Below are 20,278 nucleotides of genomic sequence, written 5' to 3' on the forward strand. Positions count from 1 at the left end.
ATTTTAAATTAATAATGTTATTATTTAGAATTTAAACATTATATATATATATATATATATATATATATATATATCATCACTGGTAGAACAAGTTAGGACTTTGAGATATAGGAGCAGTGAGGAGCAGTCCAGGAACTAACTTAATTCGGAGCAATGCATGATTTTCTTAAAAGTATCACCTAAGTTTGGATGCTCAGCTCTGATGAAATATAATCATTTTGTATAACCTAATAATTGCTGATCCTTAAACATATAGCATTATTTGGGGCTGGAAAGCTGTCTCATCTGGCTTCTATTCCCAGCATCTACATGTCAGTTAACCAACGTTTGTAACTCCAGTTCTAGGGGACTGGATAATTTTTTTTTTGATTACCACAGGCACCAGACGCACACATGGTACACAGACATACATGCAGGTTAAACATTCATATACATTAAATAAAATGAATCACTCCATCAATAAATCAGCAAGCATATATCAGCTGAAGTGGGAACTGTCACCAATCCATGTTTTTCATAAAGCCTTTCACCTTCATCCATAGAAGCAATGTCATTAGTGGAATAGCATTGGACAGGAATCAGAAACCTTGACTGTCAGATGCAAAGGATATTAATCAAATACCTCTGGGAGAAAAAAATGGCCAAACAGATTCCTTAGTCCAGGTTTATGTAATATGTGGGAGACTTTGTATATAAAGTTAATGAAATGTATTATTTCATTAACTTTATTAATAACTATTATAGTGCTTTGCTGGTTTTGAGTATTACATAAAGTTGATATAAACATAATTTGGCTTCCAATGCCAAGAAGCCATTTGAAGATCACTGTTTAGAAATTGTGAGTAAATGTGTCACTTCATTTATTTTGGCAACAGGGAGGAGATAGTACTTTTTGAAATGATGTTTAATGATGTCTGGCATCCTTTCCTCTTTTGTGTATCATAATTGCCCTAAGCAGTTTTTAGCTGAGTGAGTGGGCATCTGTGTCCAACAGTTTGAAACGGAAGGATGCCACGGACAGATGCTACACATCTCCATCAACATGTCCCACAGGAACCTCCATTCTGTGCGCAGTGGATGAGACAAAAGTCACAACAGGCAACTTTATTTTTAGAATTTGATCCAAAAAAAAATCAAGAAAAATAAATAAATGGTGCCAAGTCTCTATTATGTTGGTACACAAAATAATCAAAAGGTACATTAACATTTGTCATGGAATCTGGTAAATGTATCCGTAAATGATCTGACGAGGGAAATGTGATTTACAACACGGATACTCAACAACCATCGACCGAAATACACGGTACTGCAGGCATCTAGACTAGGTCAGCAAGGATGAGCAAAGTGGCAAAGGCAACCCAAACGCCTTCCTCAGATGGAGACTTTGGTAATTGACTGTGGTTAAAATGAAAAAGAAATCAGCCCCTCTTCTTTCTCAGGTTGGATGGTCATTTTGTCCATTTTCTCATGTGATGAGTCCATTTAAAAGCTTCAGTTATTCTCAAGACACGCCAGATCCACAGAGCAGCAGACTCTCCCATTCTGTGCAAATAAGAACACAGGGGTCAGTTCCTCAAACAGAAGACTCACTGGTGAGCAGTATGCAATCCATGTTCAAAACAGTGAAACAGTCAGGCAGTGATGGAGCATGCCTGTAATCCTAGTACTCTGGGAGGCAGAGGCAGGTGGATTTCTGAGTTCGAGGCCAGCCTGGTCTACAGAGTGAGTTCAAGGATAGCCAGGGCTATACAGAGAAACCCTTGAAAAATACAAATCCAAAAAACAAACAAACAAAAACCCAAAACAGTGAAACAGAATAAGCTTCAGAAATAGAAAGAGGACGACTAGTTTGGAAAAGGAAGCAAGCATGGGAGGATCTTTAAGGCCATCCTTGACTGAGGCTTTGCTAACAAGTCAGTTTCATATCCTGCCTGCATTCAGTCTATGTTCAGGATACACTCCAACAATTCAAACTGTCTCAATTTATTTGCTAACTTTCTTTCCAAGAAGGATTTCAGGAATATAAATGGTTAAAAAGGAGCAAGTTCCCATTTCAAAAATTGAACTGAAAGTATCAGTAAGATTCGAAGGCAAATCCAAACTAGATTGCATGAAGGGATTTATGTTAAGGGTAAACACAACCATTCACCAGATCAAGAATAGGAAGGAAGAGTGAGCATTTAGGTGAATAAATTCATGGAAAGTGATTGAAATTCAATCTAATAAATGAATGTAAATGTACCTTTATAATTGCATTGAATGAATCTCAAGTCTGACATTAAAAAAAAAAAAAGGATCTGTATTCTCTCTGCCTCACCCTCAGGAAATCAAACATATCTGTTCCAACCATTCTTCTTCTCTACTCATCCTATCTCTCAAGTTCCCAACCTCAGCAGGCATTCTCTGCTAATTCAACAGCTATGCCTGCCAGGAAATTGGCTGGGCTAACTGTAGATCTCTTTCTCCCTTCTCTCTTGCAAATTCAATTCTCTAGTTTCCTCCCCAGCTGTGTGGCAGACACCTGACCTGCTATAGCCTCACCTTCCTCTCTGCTCCCCCCAACCCCTGAATATAGTAGATCATGCAGATCTTCCCCAACTTTTTCCCATTCACTCTTTGTCCCAGCCCCAAATTCCTGCAGGCAGTCTCTGACAACTTGAGGGCAACTGCAGCTCTTCCTACTTCCTCACCTTTTTCCAAGTCTACTCACCCAGTTTCATCCCCAACTCTGTAGCAGACCACCTGCTAGTCTCATCTTCTCTACCACCATTTCATGCAGATCACACAGATCCTCTTCTCTAACTTTCTTCCCAACTTATCTCTTTGTCTCGGTTGCCAACTATCGAAGGCATTCCCTGGGAAGCCTCTGTACAAGCCTGTCAGACAATCAACTAGGCCAGCAAAACAATGAGTTTCAGATCTTCACACCATCTTCATTCCTTCAAATACAGCACCCCAAGTCTCATCTCCAAATATGACCTGCTGTGTTGTTTCCTCACCATCTGCCTCCATTCCCAGGAATGAGGCAGATTCTGTTGAAACAGTTTACTTTTCTCACTCTTGTGGATCCCCTTAAGTACCCCTATTGCTAAGTGGCAACACCTAATACCTAGAAACATATTGCACCTCAAACCTCTAGGAGACATATTTAACAGTCTTCTAGTAGTATTCCCTACAAGGCCATAGTACCATATACTCCTAAGAACCCCAAAGACAACATAAACCAAGGAACAAAATATATGCCTAAAAGACAAGACCAGATAAAAATGGAGATATCTCACACTAGTAACTTAGCATACCTGGAAGCTCTAGAAAAAAAATGAAGATGAAATCATAACCAAACAGAGTAAAAGACAAGAAATAATCAAACTCATGGTTAAACAAAAAATAAAAAGTCTGTACAAAAAATCGATAAAGTTCATTCTAGGAGAAATATCAATAAAATTGACAAGTTCTTAGTCAAATTAACTAAAAGAGCAGATTCAAAATAACAAAATTTCAGATGCAATGTGGGACATATCAACAGGTACGAAAGAAATCCAGAGAGATATAAGAACATACTTTAGTAACTACATTCCACCAAACAGGAAAATCTGAAATAAATGCATAATTTTCTCAATATATACCACCTACTAAAGCTAATTCAAAATAAGATAAGAAATATAAAGATATATTGCCCCTTGTCAAATAGAAGCAGTAATTAAATATCTCCTAACCCTCCCAAAAGCTCAGGGCCAGATGATGCTAGACAAACTGATTGGCAGCATCTAAACCAATGCAAACCGATCAATATTTATCACCCTGCACAAAACTCAATTCCAAATGATCAAATACTTCAAAGTAAAACCATATACAGTAAACCTGATAGATGAGAAGCTGGGGGAATATCCTTGATCTTCTAGCAGCTGCCTACAGAATGGGAAAAGTATATTTTACCAACTCCACATTCAATGGAGGACTATTATTCTGTTGAGATTTGGTCTGTTGCTGTGTATTGTAATGCTAAATTCTGTACCTGAAGGAAAAGACTAAGCCTACAAGTGAAGTCTCACATTTATAAGCATTTGCTGTACAAACCTTGTTCCTTGATTTAAAACTATTGATTTAATAAAATTGGCTACAGTCAAATACTGGAGGGATTAGAAATAGGTGAGATTTGACCTAGCTCAGGTGGAAAAGAAAAGAGAGAGAGAGTAGAGACCAGGAGAGAGAGGGAGGAAGCTGCCATGAGGGGAGAAACAAGAGAAACAGAAAGTGCCTGAGATATACCACTGGGGAGGCAGATAAGCCAGCAATTAGAACAGTAGATTTGAGGTTATCACCCAGTAACTGTCAAAACCAAATAAAATGAACATTATCTCATTTATTTGTAAGCTAGGTGAGGATAAGCTAAAATTGGTTGCACTACAATATCAAAAATACATAAAAAATTTAAAAAATCAAGATGTGAAAATAAAGACATATAATCTAATTTTAAACAACACCCTGGAAAAAGCATGACCTTCTTTCATCAAACCCTAAAGAAGATAACCACTCAAATATAAAAATAATATCGAAAATGACAGGAAGTAATAATCACTATTCCTTAATATCTTTTAACATCAATGGACTCAACTCCCCAATAAAAAGACATAGACTAACAGACTGGATAAGGAAACAGGGCCCTACATTTTGCTGCATACAGGAAACACACCTCAATGTCAAAGACAAAAACTACCTTAGAGTAAAAGGCTGGAAGACAATTTTACAAGCCAATGGTCTCAGGAAATGAGCCAGAGTAGCCATTCTAATATCAGATAAAATTGACTTTCAACCTAAAGTCATCAAAAGAGATACAGAAGGACACTTCTTGCTGGGCAAAGGAAAAATCCACCAAGAAGAACTTTCAATTCAGAACATCTATGCGCCAAATGCAAGGAAACCCTCATTCGTAAAAGAAACTTTACTAAAGCTCAAAGAACACATTGTACCTAACACAATAATTGTGGGTGACTTCAACACTCCACTCTCCTCAATGGACGGATCAGGAAAACAGAAACTAAACAAGGACACAATAAAACTAGTTGAAGCTTTGAAACAATTGGACTTGACTGATATTTATAGAGCATTTCACCCTAAAACAAAAGAATATACCTTTTTCTCAGGACCTCATGGTACCTTCTCCAAAATCGACCATATAATTGGTCACAAGACAGACCTCAACAAATATAAAAAGATCGAACTAATCCCATGCCTACTATTGGATCACTATGGAGTAAGAGTGGTCTTCAATAGCAACAAAAACAACAGAAAGCCCACATACTCATGGAGGCTGAACAATACTCTACTCAATTACACCTTGGCCAAAGAAGAAATAAAGAAAGAAATCAGAGACTTTTTAGAATTTAATGAAAATAAAGACACAACATACCCAAATCTTTGGGACACAATGAAAGCAGTGCTAAGAGGAAAACTCATAGCCCTGAGTGCCTCCAAAAAGAAAATGGAGAGAGCATACACTAGCAGTTTAATGACATACCTGAAAGCCCTGAAACAAAAAGAAGCCAATTCACCCAGGAGGAGAAGAAGACAGGAAATCATCAAACTCAGGGCTGAAATCAGTCAAGTGGAAACAAAAAGAACCATACAAAGAATGAACGAATCCAGGAGCTGGTTCTTTGAGAAAATCCACAAGATAGATAAATCCTTAGCCAGACTGACCAAAGGGCAAAGAGAAAGTATCCAAATTAACAAAATTAGAAATGAAAAGGGGGATATAACAACAGAAACTGAGGAAATTCAAAAAATCATCAGATCCTACTACAAAAGCCTATACTCAACACAACTGGAGAATCTGGAGGAAATAAACAATTTCCTAGACAGATACCAAATACCAAAATTAAATCAGGACCAAATAGATCATCTAAACAGTCCCATAACCCCTAAAGAAATAGAAAGGGTCAAAGAAAGCCTTCCAACCAAAAAAAAAAAAGCACAGGACCCGAGGGCTTCAGTGCAGAATTCTATCAGACCTTCAAAGAAGACCTAACACCAATACGCTTCAAACTATTCCACAAAATAGTGGAATACTACTCAATTCCTTCTACTAAGCCACAATTACACTTATACCAAAACCACACAAAGATCCAACAAAGAAAGAGAACTTCAGACCAATTTCCCTTATGAATATCAATGCAAAAATACTCAATAAAATTCTTGCCAACCGAATTCAAGAACACATCAAAACGATCATCCACCATGATCAAGTAGGCTTTATCCCAGGGATGCAGGGTTGGTTCAATATAAGGAAATCCATCAATGCAATCCACTACATAAACAAACTCAAAGAAAAAAAAAACCACATGGTCATTTCATTGGATGCTGAAAAAGCATTTGACAAAATTCAGCATCCTTCATGCTTAAAGTCTTGGAAAGAACAGGAATTCAAGGCCCATACCTAAACATAGTAAAAGCAATATACAGCAAACCGGTAGCCAGCATCAAACTAAATGGAGAGAAACTTGATGCAATCTCACTAAAATCAGGGACTAGACAGGGCTGCCCCCATTCTCCTTATCTTTTCAATATTGTACTTGACGTACTATCTCGGGAAATTAGACAACATAAGGAGGTCAAAGTGATACAAATTGGAAAGGAAGTCAAACTATCATTATTTGCAGATGATATGATAGTCTACCTAAGTGACTCAAAAAACTCCACTAGAGAACTCCTACATCTGATAAACAATTACAGCAAAGTCGCAGGTTATAAAATCAACTCAAGCAAATCAGTAGCCTTCCTATACTCAAAGGATAAGCAGGCTGAGAAAGAAATTAGGGAACTGACACCCTTCACAATAGCTACAAACAGTATAAAGTACCTTGGGGTGACTCTTACCAAACATGTTAAAGATCTGTATGACAAGAACTTCAAGACTCTGAAGAAGGAAATAGAAGACCTCAAAAAATGGAAAAACCTCCCATGCTCATGAATCAGCAGGATTAATATAGTTAAAATGGCCATTTTGCCAAAAGCAATATACAGATTCAACGCAATACCCATCAAAATCCCAACTCAATTCTTCATAGAGTTAGAAAGAGCAATTCTCAAATTCATCTGGAATAACAAAAAACACAGAATAGCTAAAACTATTCTCAACAACAAAAGAAATTGTGGGGGAATCAGTATCCCTAACCTCAAGCAATACTACTGAGCAATAGTGTTAAAAACTGCATGGTATTGGTACAGTGACAGGCAGGTGGATCAATGGAACAGGATTGAAGATCCAGAAATGAACCCACACAACTATGGGCACTATATCCTCGACAAAGGGGCTGAACAGAACACCAATAGTGTATGCTCTAAGATCAGGAATTGACAAATGGTACCTCATAAAATTACAAAGTTTCTGTACGGCAAAGGACACCATCAAAAGGACAAATCGGCAACCAGCAAATTGGGAAAAGATCTTCTCCAACCCTATATCATATAGAGGGCTAATATCCAATATATACAAAGAACTCAAGAAGTTAGACCCCAGAAAACCAAATAACCCTATAAAAATGGGGTAAAGAGTTAAACAAAGAATTCTCACCTGAAGGACTTCGGATGGCAGAGAAACATCTTAAAAAATGTTCAACTTCATTAGTCATCAGTGAAATGCAAATCAAAACAACACTGAGATTTCACCTTACACCAGTCAGAATGGCTAAGATTAAAAACTCAGGAGACAGCAGGTGTTGGCGAGGATGTGGAGAAAGAGGAACACTCCTCCACTGCTGGTGGGGTTGCATATTGGTACAACCACTCTGGAAATCAGTCTGGTGGTTCCTCAGCAAACTGGGCATGTCACTTCCTAAAGATCCTGCTATACCACTCCTGGGCATATACCCAGAGGATTCCCTAGCATGTAATAAGGATATATGATCCACTATGTTCATAGCAGCCCTCTTTATAATAACCAGATTCTGGAAAGAACCCAGGTATCCCTCAACAGAAGAATGGATGCAAAAAAATGTGGTATATCTACACAATGGAGTACTATTCAGCCATTAGAAACAATGAATTCATGAAATTCTTAGGCAAATGGATGGAGCTGGAGAACATCATACTAAGTGAAGTAACCCAGTCTCAAAAGATCAATCATGGTATGCACTCACTAAAAAGTGGATATTAGCCTGTAAAACTGGAATACCCAAAACATAATCCACACATCAAATGAGGTACAAGAAAAACGGAGGAGTGGCCCCTGGTTCAGGAAAGACTCAGTGTAGCAATATACGGCAAAACCAGAACAGGAAAGTGGGAAGGGGTGGGTGGGAGAACAGGGGGAGGGAAGGGGCTTATGTGACTTTCGGGGTGTGGGGGTCCAGAAGGGGGGAAATCATTTGAAATGTAAATAAAAAATATATCAAATAAAAAAATTGGATACAGGTCTAAACACAGAATTTTCATTAGAGGAAATCGAAATGACTGGGAAATGTTCAAAACTTTTAGCCATTGTGGAAATGCAAGTTAAAACTTTTTTGAGATAACAACTTATACCTGTTGGACCAATAATGTAGGTGACAGGTCACACTGGTACAGATGTGGAATAAGGGGAACATTCCTCCATTGCTAGTTGGAGTGCAAATTGTACAGCCACTATAAAAATCATTATGATGGTTTTTCCCTCAGATGGGAATCGATCTACCTCAAAATCTAGTTCTACCTAACTCTTGAGCATATTCCCAAAGGAAGCATCATTCTACCACAGGAACAGTTGCACAATTATGCTTATTGCTTCTCTATTTATAATACACAGAAATTGGAAGCAACCTAGATGTTGTCCAACAGTAGAACAGATAAAGAAAATGTGATACATTTATACAATGGAGTATTTTTCAGCCATTAAAGTAACTGACATCCTGAAATTTGTGGGCAAACAGAGTTTGAAATTAATCATCTTGAGTGAGGTAGCCCAGACCCATAAGGATAAGTATGGTTTGTATGTGATTATATATGGATATTAACTGTTCAATCGATGAGGACCAAGCTACTGTCTATAGAACCATAGAGGTTAGATAAAGAATAAGGGACTAGATGGTATGGACAAATCTTCCTGGGAGATAAATAGAATATATAGTTATGGGCAGAAGAGCTCTTGGGGGATGGACAAGAACAGGATGATCAAATGAGGAGGAGGATAGATGAAGAAGCGGGTACAGGGAGGGACATCTTTACTCAATATGATGGGCCATATTGTAGGACAATCTAGTAGAAGCTCCTATGATATATACACTACATTCTAGGAAACAGAAAAGAGTCTACACTAATGAATCCATAAAATGGAAAGCCTCCACTGATGGTGAAAGTAGGGGTAGGCTTTTATGGAACCAAGTAGACTATCATTCTTAATATTCTTTATCATGAGGATCTCAACATAATGTTCTGGTTGAGATTTTGACTGTGCTTGACAAAGCATCACTGTAAGCTGCCTTTGGGCATAACTCTATGAACGCAGTACCACCTTTCAAGTTTGAAAGACACCTGAGGATATTTTATGGGAAATCCTCCAAAAAATATAAGACACATATGACAGTAAAAAAAAAAAATCACAAGAGATCCAGGAATGTGGAATGCATAATAAAACAGATAAACAGCTATATAGATCTCTGTCTTCCCCACAGCACTGATGGTTAATTTTCTAGAATAAAGCTAAGAATGCCTAGGCTTTCTCTCCCCTCCCCTTCCCTCTCTTGTCTCCCATTATTTTTCTATATTGCATGTTAAAATAAATTTCATTCTCTATGATTAAGATTACAGTCAGTTGTTAAAATTCAGTAGTTTTACGGCAAATTTGTATTATTCCATTTCTATTTGGAAACTACCTTTATAAGAGGACCAGCTATTATCTATGTACACTTAATCTCCTCCTGTGAGAACATATGCTCCATGGAATCTGAATTCAAAGACTTCAAAATGAAACTATCTGTGGTTCATACATATACCCCAAGGCTGATAGTTACCTTGCATTTACAGGTTGTACAAGGAGATCCAGCCATCGTCCACACCGCACCGCTCAGCCTTGAAATACCAGAGCTGTCCAGGCAAGTTTTTCTGATGTCATAAGCAATATTATCAGCCAGGCAGGGGTCACTGACACAGCGGGGACAACACTCTCCTTCAAAGATGGCTGTGTATTCACAGCTCAAACTAGGGCAAGCTAGAGGCCAGCAGTCTGCCTCTCCTTCCTGTGGAGAGAAAGATGAAATAAGTTGTCCTCATCCTTATGCAGTTTTATATTCTCAGTATCCCTTAGGGAAAGAAAGTGTTACAACCCTTATTATTTTCTTACTGAATGCTTCCAGCCTGCACCATGATGTGTATGATCTACCCTTCTCTGTGAAGACATACCTTCTGCACATATAACTGCTAAGAAGATAGCACTTCCTCAGGATGGTTTTGCTTACTACCTAATCCAGAGATCACAGAAAGTCTTTAATCAGCTTGTTTGTATTCCCAACAAAATATATAATTATTTTCATCATGTCATACTGTTTTTTTTTTCAGATTATGCTGTATAATTGGTATGACTCAACATTAACTTAGCTTTTGGACTTTTATTGTTTGTTTTCTTTCCTGATGGTGTCCAGAGATTTGTCCAACAAGTACTAAAAGAACAAACAAGAAAACACATGGTAGAGTGAGGGTAGTGTATAAAAAGGTATCCACTTCTTTTAAGGTCCAAAGGGAGGCCCAGAGACATGGAATATTTCAACAGCTGCAACAACTGAGAAGCAGGATTCATGTTCAGAGCTGAGGCTGGTTGTTCTCTGGAGAAACCACCCTATGACTCTAAGGTGTCCACATCACAGCTTGAATGGAGGCACTACCTGAGTCCTCTTCTGGCCGCAGGATCCATTGAGCTGCCTGTGAGAGCAAGGTCTCTCCATACAGCCTCACTGTCATCACGGCACTGTCAGCTGCAGTGATTCTCATTTACTTATTTTTTTGGTCAATGTCTCCACATTCTAGGGTTATTCATGTTGTGACTGTGTCTGCCTTGCTTGTGGGATATCACTAGGACTCTGGTACAGGCAAAGTCTTGATAAAGTATTTAAGACATGTGACCAATACTAATCTAAAGTAATTTTAAGATAATGCTCAATAACTTCAATGTATTGAAAAAATAAATATCCATCCCAAAGACTGGACATTCAAGATGTCTTTTTGAAACTCTTTGATTGAAAACATCATGTGCAAGATAAATGCCAGTAATCCCAGCTATCTGATGACTGACTTCTCAAGGAAGAAAAATGGTTTTCCAGAATGATGCTGGAAACAGGTCTGTAGTTGTCCTGGATGTATTTGTCCTTAGAAGGGAATCTGTAAAATTGGCCATGAATGGAATTTATCTATGTTTCAGTCCTAGTATTAAGATGGATTGTAAAAGATACATGTGATGACTGCTCACACGTTAACCTGGGGGATTTATGGAAACTTAGAGAATAATTTCTCTGGGCGCTAGTTTTCATATAATACCCAGAAAGAGAAAAATTCATTTCAATAAACATTAAGCACCAAGCTAAAAGCTTGCTTTATAAGCTGACTCAGGTAGAATGCTCCGAGATGGAGCAGATGGAGCACCACAATCCTCAATGTACCATGCCCTCAAGTCTTCCCATTCTTAGAAATCATTGTCTCTATGGTAGTTTAAAACACACTGAACAAGATATGGAAATTATGTGTTTTCTTTGAACTTTATAAAATTCTGGCACAGTATTAATATCTGTATATTAATATTTAAAATAATGTTATCTGTTCTGTTTGAACAGCATTTTTAAGGGATAACAGGGTATCAGTAGCAGTTACCACATTAAGTGTCTCCTATGGCACTAAGCCAAGAGCCTGCTATATGAAGAGTACTCATCTCTCACATACATTTCTCTTAGCTTCCTAAGTGTCTTTGAACTGGTACCCATAAACCTGTGAACATTTATGGAAAAGACTAACCACTGAAATGCTTTGGCATATCCAAAGTGTCTACAACAAGCTAGCCTATGAGACAATTATAGAATTGGATTCTCAATCTTGCTCACCCAAATGCCGTCACTTCTGTTATACTTTTTTTTTCTGTTGTCAATATTAAAGATTGGGTCATAAACAAAAATATGCTTGACTCTATCTGGACAATCACTCTATCTCAAACCATTTAAAGCTACTTCAAGAGAATTTTTCCTTGCTTTGGACATTCTAAAATATATAGGTATATACAAACTGCTCAGGTTAAACCTGTCTATAAATGCATTCTTTTTACTTTTGCAGCATTTTACATGTAATGTAAATATCTCCAGGTATAACATATGGCAACTGGTTAAGCATAACCCATGATACTGTGTAATACTGGAAACATCTTGGAAATCCAGCTCCAAAGCTCACAAGTTTAAAGCCTTTTCTACAGTAAAGGCACCAGGATCCCTAGGAAACTGACATACCAGACATCGACACTGCTGGCAGCTGTGGGTCCAGTTGTCTCCACTTCGATAGAGCTTCTGTCCACTTTGATCTAAACATTGGCTAGTGACCCTGGTGTCACACTCTGGGCAGCAGAAAAGGTCAACATTTGGATTCTGGCAATCACAAGCTGTCCGCCGGCAGAATATCTTCCCATCCTGTTGAGAAATAAGGTCAAGGATGTTTGGTGATTAGGAAAACATATGCACAGATGCACTCTGTAAATTAAACCTTGCAAATGCACCATAGAGCTCACAGAATAAACTTCTTAGCTCTGAATCTATATTGTCTACCTCCCATCTTGTTCAAAGTAGGCACAGCCTTTCTTTACTGGAGCCAGCCAATTCAAAATGGAAAAATTGCTAAGTGTACCCACAAGGAAAAAATCAATATGTTCTTTGAATATTTAAAAAATATATTTCTGTGAAGCAGAGGCTATCTCTGACCTGTTGCCATTCTGTAACTCCTGTCCTCCTATCTGTGGGGCCTTGTCTGGCCTCAGTGAGAGAAGATGCACCTAGTACTGCAGTGACTTGATGTAGCAGGGTAGGTTAGTATCCACGGCAGGCCTCCCCCTCCTCTGAGGAGAAGAATTGGGGGATATTGGTGATAGGCTGTGCAAAGGGGGACAGGTAGGAGGGGGCTGTGATTGGGATGTAAATTGAATAAATAAATTAATTAATTAATGGAAAAGATATGTTTCTGTTTAAGAATTAGAGCTAACATAAGCAGTTAAACTGAATGTGATCAAAAATGCATTCCAGATGGAAGGGAAACTACATGGTAGAGGTAGTAGGGGAACAGACAAGAAGGGGAAAGTGGAAAATAAGAGCAAATTCTGTGTGTGTGTGTGTGTGTGTGTGTGTGTGTGTGTGTGTGCAAATTTAATGACAGCATTGTATTGTGTGCTATGACAATAAGAAAATAACCTCATTTCAGGGGAAAACCATGTAAGTACATTGTCCTAATATACAAGAACACCAGCAAACACACTGAAATGCACTGCCTACTTTCATACATGCCACAATTATAAGGGATATGGGAAGAAGTAACCGAGGTCCAGAGACATTAAGTGTCTTATACAGATCACACAGTACAGTATCATCTCTAAGCCTATAATCGAGTCTGAGAGTTTCAAAAGCTTTTTCTTCTACAAGTTCTTTCATTGCTTATTTGAAGAGCTTATGACCAATTGTCACCTTACTCCATGATGCAGTTCATCAGATGACAGCCACATTACACACACATTACAGTTTCAGGAGCATTAGTCCTGGGAACTCAGTTATAAGGAAGTAGACGTCAACATCGCTGGACATTAAGACTGAGTGCTTATGGCCTGTTATCATTTACTCATCAAACCAGTGTCAGGATTCTGTTGATAGAGAAGCTAATGCATGAGGACTTTGGATACCATTTATGGGTAGAGCTATTTTTTTTTCTTTCAAAATATTTTTTTTATTCGATATAATTTATTTACATTTCAAATGATTTCCCCTTTTCTAGCCCCCCCCACTCCCCGAAAGTCCCGTAAGCCCCCTTCTCTTCCCCTGTCCTCCCTCCCACCCCTTCCCAGTTCCCCGTTCTGGTTTTGCCAAATACTGTTTCACTGAGTCTTTCCAGAACCAGGGACCACTCCTGCTTTCTTCTTGTATCTCATTTGATGTGTGGATTATGTTTTGAGTATTCCAGTTTTCTAGGTTAATAACCACTTATTAGTGAGTGCATACCATGATTCACCTTTTGAGTCTGGGTTACCTCACTTAGTATGATGTTCTCTAGCTCCATCCATTTGCCTAAGAATTTCATGAATTCATTGTTTCTAATGGCTGAATAGTACTCCATTGTGTAGATATACCACATTTTTTGCATCCACTCTTCTGTTGAGGGATACCTGGGTTCTTTCCAGCATCTGGCAATTATAAATAGGGCTGCTATGAACATAGTAGAGCATGTATCCTTATTACATGGTGGGGAATCCTCTGGGTATATGCCCAGGAGTGGTATAGCAGGATCTTCTGGAAGTGAGGTGCCCAGTTTTCAGAGGAACCGCCAGACTGCTTTCCAGAGTGGTTGTACCAATTTGCAACCCCACCAGCAGTGGAAGAGTGTTCCTCTTTCTCCGCACCCTCTCCAACACCTGCGGTCTCCTGAATTTTTAATCTTAGCCATTCTGACTGGTGTAAGATGAAATCTTAGGGTTGTTTTGATTTGCATTTCCCTAATGACTAATGAAGTTGAGCATTTTTTAAGATGCTTCTCCGCCATCCGAAGTTCTTCAGGTGAGAATTCTTTGTTTAACTCTGTACCCCATTTTTTAATAGGGTTGTTCGGTTTTCTGGAGTCTAACTTCTTGAGTTCTTTATATATATTGGATATTAGCCCTCTATCTGATGTAGGATTGGTGAAGATCTTTTCCCAATTTGTTGGTTGCCGATCTGTCCTCTTGATGGTGTCCTTTGCCTTACAGAAACTCTGTAACCTTATGAGGTCCCATTTGTCAATTCTTGCTCTTAGAGCATATGCTATTGGTGTTCTGTTCAGAAACTTTCTCCCTGTACCGATGTCCTCAAGGGTCTTCCCCAGTTTCTTTTCTATTAGCTTCAGAGTGTCTGGCTTTATGTGGAGGTCCTTGATCCATTTGGATTTGAGCTTAGTACAAGGAGACAAGGATGGATCAATTCGCATGCTGACCTCCAGTTGAACCAGCACCATTTGTTGAAAAGGCTATCTTTTTTCCATTGGATGTTGGGTAGAGCTATTTTTGTTAAAGATTTACTTTTATTAAAATATGATCGTGTGTGTGTGTGTTCCTGTAGAACACAGAGTGGTCACTGGATCCTCTGGAGCTCACTGAAGCCTCAGGTGGTGCTAAACTACCCTTCTTTGTTGCTGGAAACTGAGCTTGAGTCCTTTGGAAGAACAACTGACCTAGCTTTCATCCTCCCCCTACAGTTATGTTTCTGAGAATTTTTAAAACTAAACCTTAGGACATAAAGCCTGCCTTCACTGTAACCACCAAAGCTAAAAGTTACAAAAATTATACCTGAGGCTATCCATTCTTGGGAGCTCACACCAAGGTAGATATTCAGGGCACATGTCTGTGTGTCTTAGTCTTGGTGTCTCTTTGCTGACTTTAATTACTGTTCCTTGAAATCACAGCCCTTACATTCTTTTATAACATTTCTTTGAAGCTAATTTGTATGTGTTCACCAAATTACTCCTTCTAGCAAAAACATTTCTGATTCTTCAACCTGTTCCCATTGTTATTAATTTTTCACTACACTGCAGCTTCTGTGACTGCCTCCTTCAATCTTTGACTATTCAGTGTGATCTTCAACATCTTTATTAGTTACCTTCTGCCAAAATTATATAAATCATTTACCTATATTACATTTAATACTGATGACCCATGGAGTAGAAATATGTGCCTTCATTTCTCAAGTCAAGTAACTAAATATGAGTCTTGAGAAACAAGGAGTGACACGGGTTTGGGTCCCAAGGCTTAACTTTCAGTGTGTTTTCTCTAATGCAGTCTGATTTGCCTTCTTATCTCGGTTATGTCACAGTGCTGACTGATACTGAGCTTAATGAAAACAAAAACCTCATTAATCCCTGCCCTGTCTCCCATGGCTGGTTGATTGGGCATATATGTGTTTCCGGGTGCATGTAGCATTTCATCCTATTAGATCCACCTTTCCTCTCTTGCCAGTCACAGCTTTTATCAGATGCTGCATCTGTCATCTCCCACGAATATGCACCTTCATAGGTATTGCTATCTGCAAACACAGTGGACCTGCCCAATAGGTCTTAGTCTATTTCTTCCATAAAAATGGATGGAAAGTTAGTTTCAATGGAAGCAAAAGTGGAAATCCTTAAAAGAACTACATTCCTTACAGAGAGTGGAAGGGAGATGCTGGCTACTTTTGTCTTGTAATGACTGAAGAGTATGGAAAGGGGCCTTCATTCAATTTTTATGTATTGTCTCTACTATAAAAATTAAAAAAGAGAACTATTCTAAAATGTCAAGAGATTAAATAAATACATACAGATTCTTATGTATGCATAGACACTGATTTTATAAAAACAGACTTTCTATAAGGATGTAAATATGTATGAAATATAGAGTAAGATATACAAACACATATACAAAGACACATACACAGCGGTGGGGGGAGGCAATCTAGAGGTGATCAGGTGAATTAAACCAGATATTTTGCATAGCCTACCACTAATGAGTATACACTGTAAGAATCTTCCAACAATAAGTCCTTGGCCTACTAGCTTATATCATGATTTCCATCATTTTCACAAAAATAATATTTCACACTAATTTTGTATAACATGTCATCTTTCTTGTTTTAGTGCTGGGAATTGAACTTAGAAACACACACATGTACTATGTAAGCACTTTGCCACGTAACCTGTATCCCCAAGCCCTGTTAACTTAATTTCATTACTAATCTAATTCATTTCATAAGTATTGAAGATCTAAGAATCAGAAACCACATGGCTTTGCTATGTGGTTTAGACCAGCATCAAACAAAACTATAAATTATTTTCACAAATTACTATATTTCATTCCATGAGATTCAATCCCACCGACTAGTTAAGAGAATGAATAGAAATGAATGGATAGCCTTCAGGGTTAGTGTAGAATAAAGCAATTTCCCATCTCATCAATTATGTGAAAATGCCATTGAGGCCCCTCTTATCTTCTATTAGGTTTCAGAACAATGACAATATTCCTGATAGCTTTGAATTACTGAGCAACTGTCAAGAAAAAATCATGTTTGATAATGCAATGCCAAAGGTGGCTTCATTAATATAACTAAAATGTAATTATAAAGGCTTGTTCAGAGAATGTAATCACACTGGAAACCAACTGTGAGTGAGAACAGGCCTATCTTAGCAGGATGTCCTTCTCATTTTGTTTTGTGGGCTATGCCAAGAGCCTGACTCCTGTCCAGCTAAGATGGTGACCCCAATTCCACTGAGATATCAAAGCTGAATTCTCACTCTCCTACTCAGCACTTCAGTGTTTCCATATAATTTTATAATGAAAGTTCAACCATGCACAATTAATAAGAATTATGTTTAAATTAATTCTAGATTTTTTTAAAGCAGCAAAATTCTCACTGAGGATGGCCTTGTTGGACATCAAAGGGAAGAGAGGCCCTTGGTCCTGAGAAGGCTCAATGCCCTAGTATAGGGGAATGCCAGGACAGGGAAGCGGGAGTGGGTGGGTTGGTGAGCGTGGAGGGAGGGGATGAGTTAGAGGATTTTCAGGGATGGAGGAACCAAGAAAAGGGATAACATTTGAAATGTAAATAAAGAAAATATCTCATAAAAAAGAAAAATATTTGAATGAATTCACTGTGTAAAATTCTAGGTCTTAAATTTTAGATTACACATTTTATTATTGACCTCTTGAAATACTGATCCACTCATCCCAGAATGCCCAATTCATCTTCATGTCATTGTCTTTGAAACATTTAAATTGAGTAGTTGGATTTACATGAAAACCATATGTAGTCACTAAATAAAAATATAAACTACCAATTAGCAAGTTGACGGCCACGTCCACATTCAGCAGATGCCTGATAAAGTCTCATAGAACCCAAACTTCTAACCTAGTTACATAGAACCTGCAGATGATTTCACAACACACTGGTAAAGATGAGAATTTGTGACACAATACTCATATTTTACAAAATTTAAAATACTTATTAACTAGTGCTTAAGGGAAATGTCTATTTCCTGACATAAACTATAAAATTAGGAATATTACACTAGACCTATCTCTTGTGCTATCTCATAAACTGTTCAGACTCTGATATCAATTATCTTTCCAATTATTGATTTTGATATTAGGTTATAGGATATTCCACCAACTTCATCTTCTTTAAACATTAGGGACACAAATACCCTCATTATCACATTTACAAAAAGGTATAAAAGAGATCCATAGAGAAAAATCAGACATTCCAATGCAAAAAAAATAGTAATAGTCCAAACGATGGACCCCCAAATAGACTCTGAACAATTATTTTCCCCTAAGATACATTTTTGTAACATAGAGAGGCCGTGGAATAGGAAGATAAGATTTCTGCTACATCAAGAGAGAAAAGTTCCTAGATACTTATACTCAAAATGGAGTGCTCAAAACCAAGGTACTGATACATACTGGGAACTAGGTACAAAGGCAAATTTGTGCTTACTACCCTGTCTACTGCTCTAGAAACTTAAGGCACAAAATCTAGATCAAGAATTCCAACAAGACCCCCAAGTGATTCTGAAGCAGGATAAATCTCCTGACACACAAATGGATACATGCCAATATAAGCAAGGGAAAATTCACAATGCCTCAAACTTCTGTTAAGAATTATGGGCAGTTAAGGAATCCTGAAAAGAGGGGAAATGGTACTCCCTGAGAATAATCACCAGTTGGTTGTCCAATGCTAAGTGGTAAGCCCCCAAAATGCAAAATCATGTGCATATAAGTGACATTGAATGGACTGGGAAGGTTGTATTTGTATATTTAGAGGTATGCACACACACATAGATACACACATAGGCCCACAGATATACACATACAATTAATTCAAGAAAAAGAGAAGGCCTAGAACTTGAAAGCAAGCAAGAGCTATATGGAGGGATAGGGAGGGAGGCAATGAAAGGGCTATGTTGTAATTTTTTTATAATCTCAAAAATTAAAGATAATTTTTAAATACATCTTTTAAAAGTCAGAATATCACATACAGTATTTTTCCATTGTTTATTTTAAATAAATAGTTACATATCCACCTCATGCATCCTTCAAAAATGTCAAAGCAGTGGGGTGGATTTTCACTAATAAAGTTTATTAACAAGTTTGTAAGAGTTGATCAACTAGGGTGTAAGCTGTACCTGAGTCCCGCAGAAGACATTTGGGATACTTTAGGAAACAATGGAGATGAGAACGAGGCTGCTTGGATTGTTAGTACAGTGACACAGGCCTGGGAGAACATTCATGTTGGTGGGATCCCAGGCTACATCCTGTACTTAAATGCCATTACAAATATAGTCAAAAGTGTTTGGTTTCACTGTTCTCAATATTCCAGTGGTCTACAATACAAAACCTGAAAAATTTGGGTTTCGGGACATTTCAATTATATTCAGAAGTTTGGGTAGAAGTTGCTTCACTTTGCCCCCTGAACAGGGAATGTAGTTAGAAGCCTCTTTCATTTTCTGTGTTCACTATTCTAATGTATAATGATCTTTTCCTTTCCTTAGAACTCTTGTTCTTTGTTTCATCACCACCTGGTTCATGACTACATTTGATAGCATTCATTTGACTGCTGATAATGATCTATCCATGTACTATATGTCTAAGCTGAGTGTTTGCGCTCCCTGAAGTTGTGAAGACAGCTGACCCCACTGGCTTCTAATACACCAGTCTCTATCCTCTGTGGGGAAAGAGTAAGCTTTGAGATAGTGAGAACCGAAAGCCCCAGACAATTTGTGAATGAGTATCATGAGAAAGAGGATGAGTTACTTGATTCCTGGGGATATTTTCTTCATTGTTCAGAACTGTGCTCACATGAAACAGGATGCTCTTTTATAATTATGGGTTATCTGGAACATAGCCTAGTATGTGGTGCTTAATAAATGGGAAAATAATTGTAAATTTGGGTTATGGAACTAGGTTTAAGTGGAAAGGGAGAGAACAGGTGCCTTGGGTTTAGGACATGGTGATATATCTCTTCCAAGTAGACCCCTGGGTTCTGTGGAAGTGTGGCCAGATGTCAGTGCACAAGGGTTTCAC

At 38.1% G+C, this 20,278-nt stretch overlaps 1 protein-coding gene across 1 annotated transcript in view; it reads right to left on the minus strand.

Annotated features, from left to right (window-relative positions):
- Positions 1-1,149: 1,149 nt before the first annotated feature.
- The window catches only part of Nell1 (neural EGFL like 1), a 937,387-nt gene continuing 918,258 nt past the window's right edge, over positions 1,150-20,278 (minus strand). Inside the window, exons 18-20 of the mRNA XM_052161842.1 lie at positions 12,456-12,632; positions 9,987-10,211; positions 1,150-1,542 (exon numbers count right to left, since the gene is read on the minus strand). Coding sequence (XP_052017802.1) covers positions 1,492-1,542; positions 9,987-10,211; positions 12,456-12,632 — 453 coding nt within the window. The 3' untranslated portion in view covers positions 1,150-1,491. The remainder of the gene's footprint in view (positions 1,543-9,986; positions 10,212-12,455; positions 12,633-20,278) is intronic.

Source organism: Apodemus sylvaticus, chromosome 1 (assembly GCF_947179515.1).
Source record: "Apodemus sylvaticus chromosome 1, mApoSyl1.1, whole genome shotgun sequence".
NCBI classification, from domain to species: Eukaryota; Metazoa; Chordata; class Mammalia; order Rodentia; family Muridae; genus Apodemus; species Apodemus sylvaticus.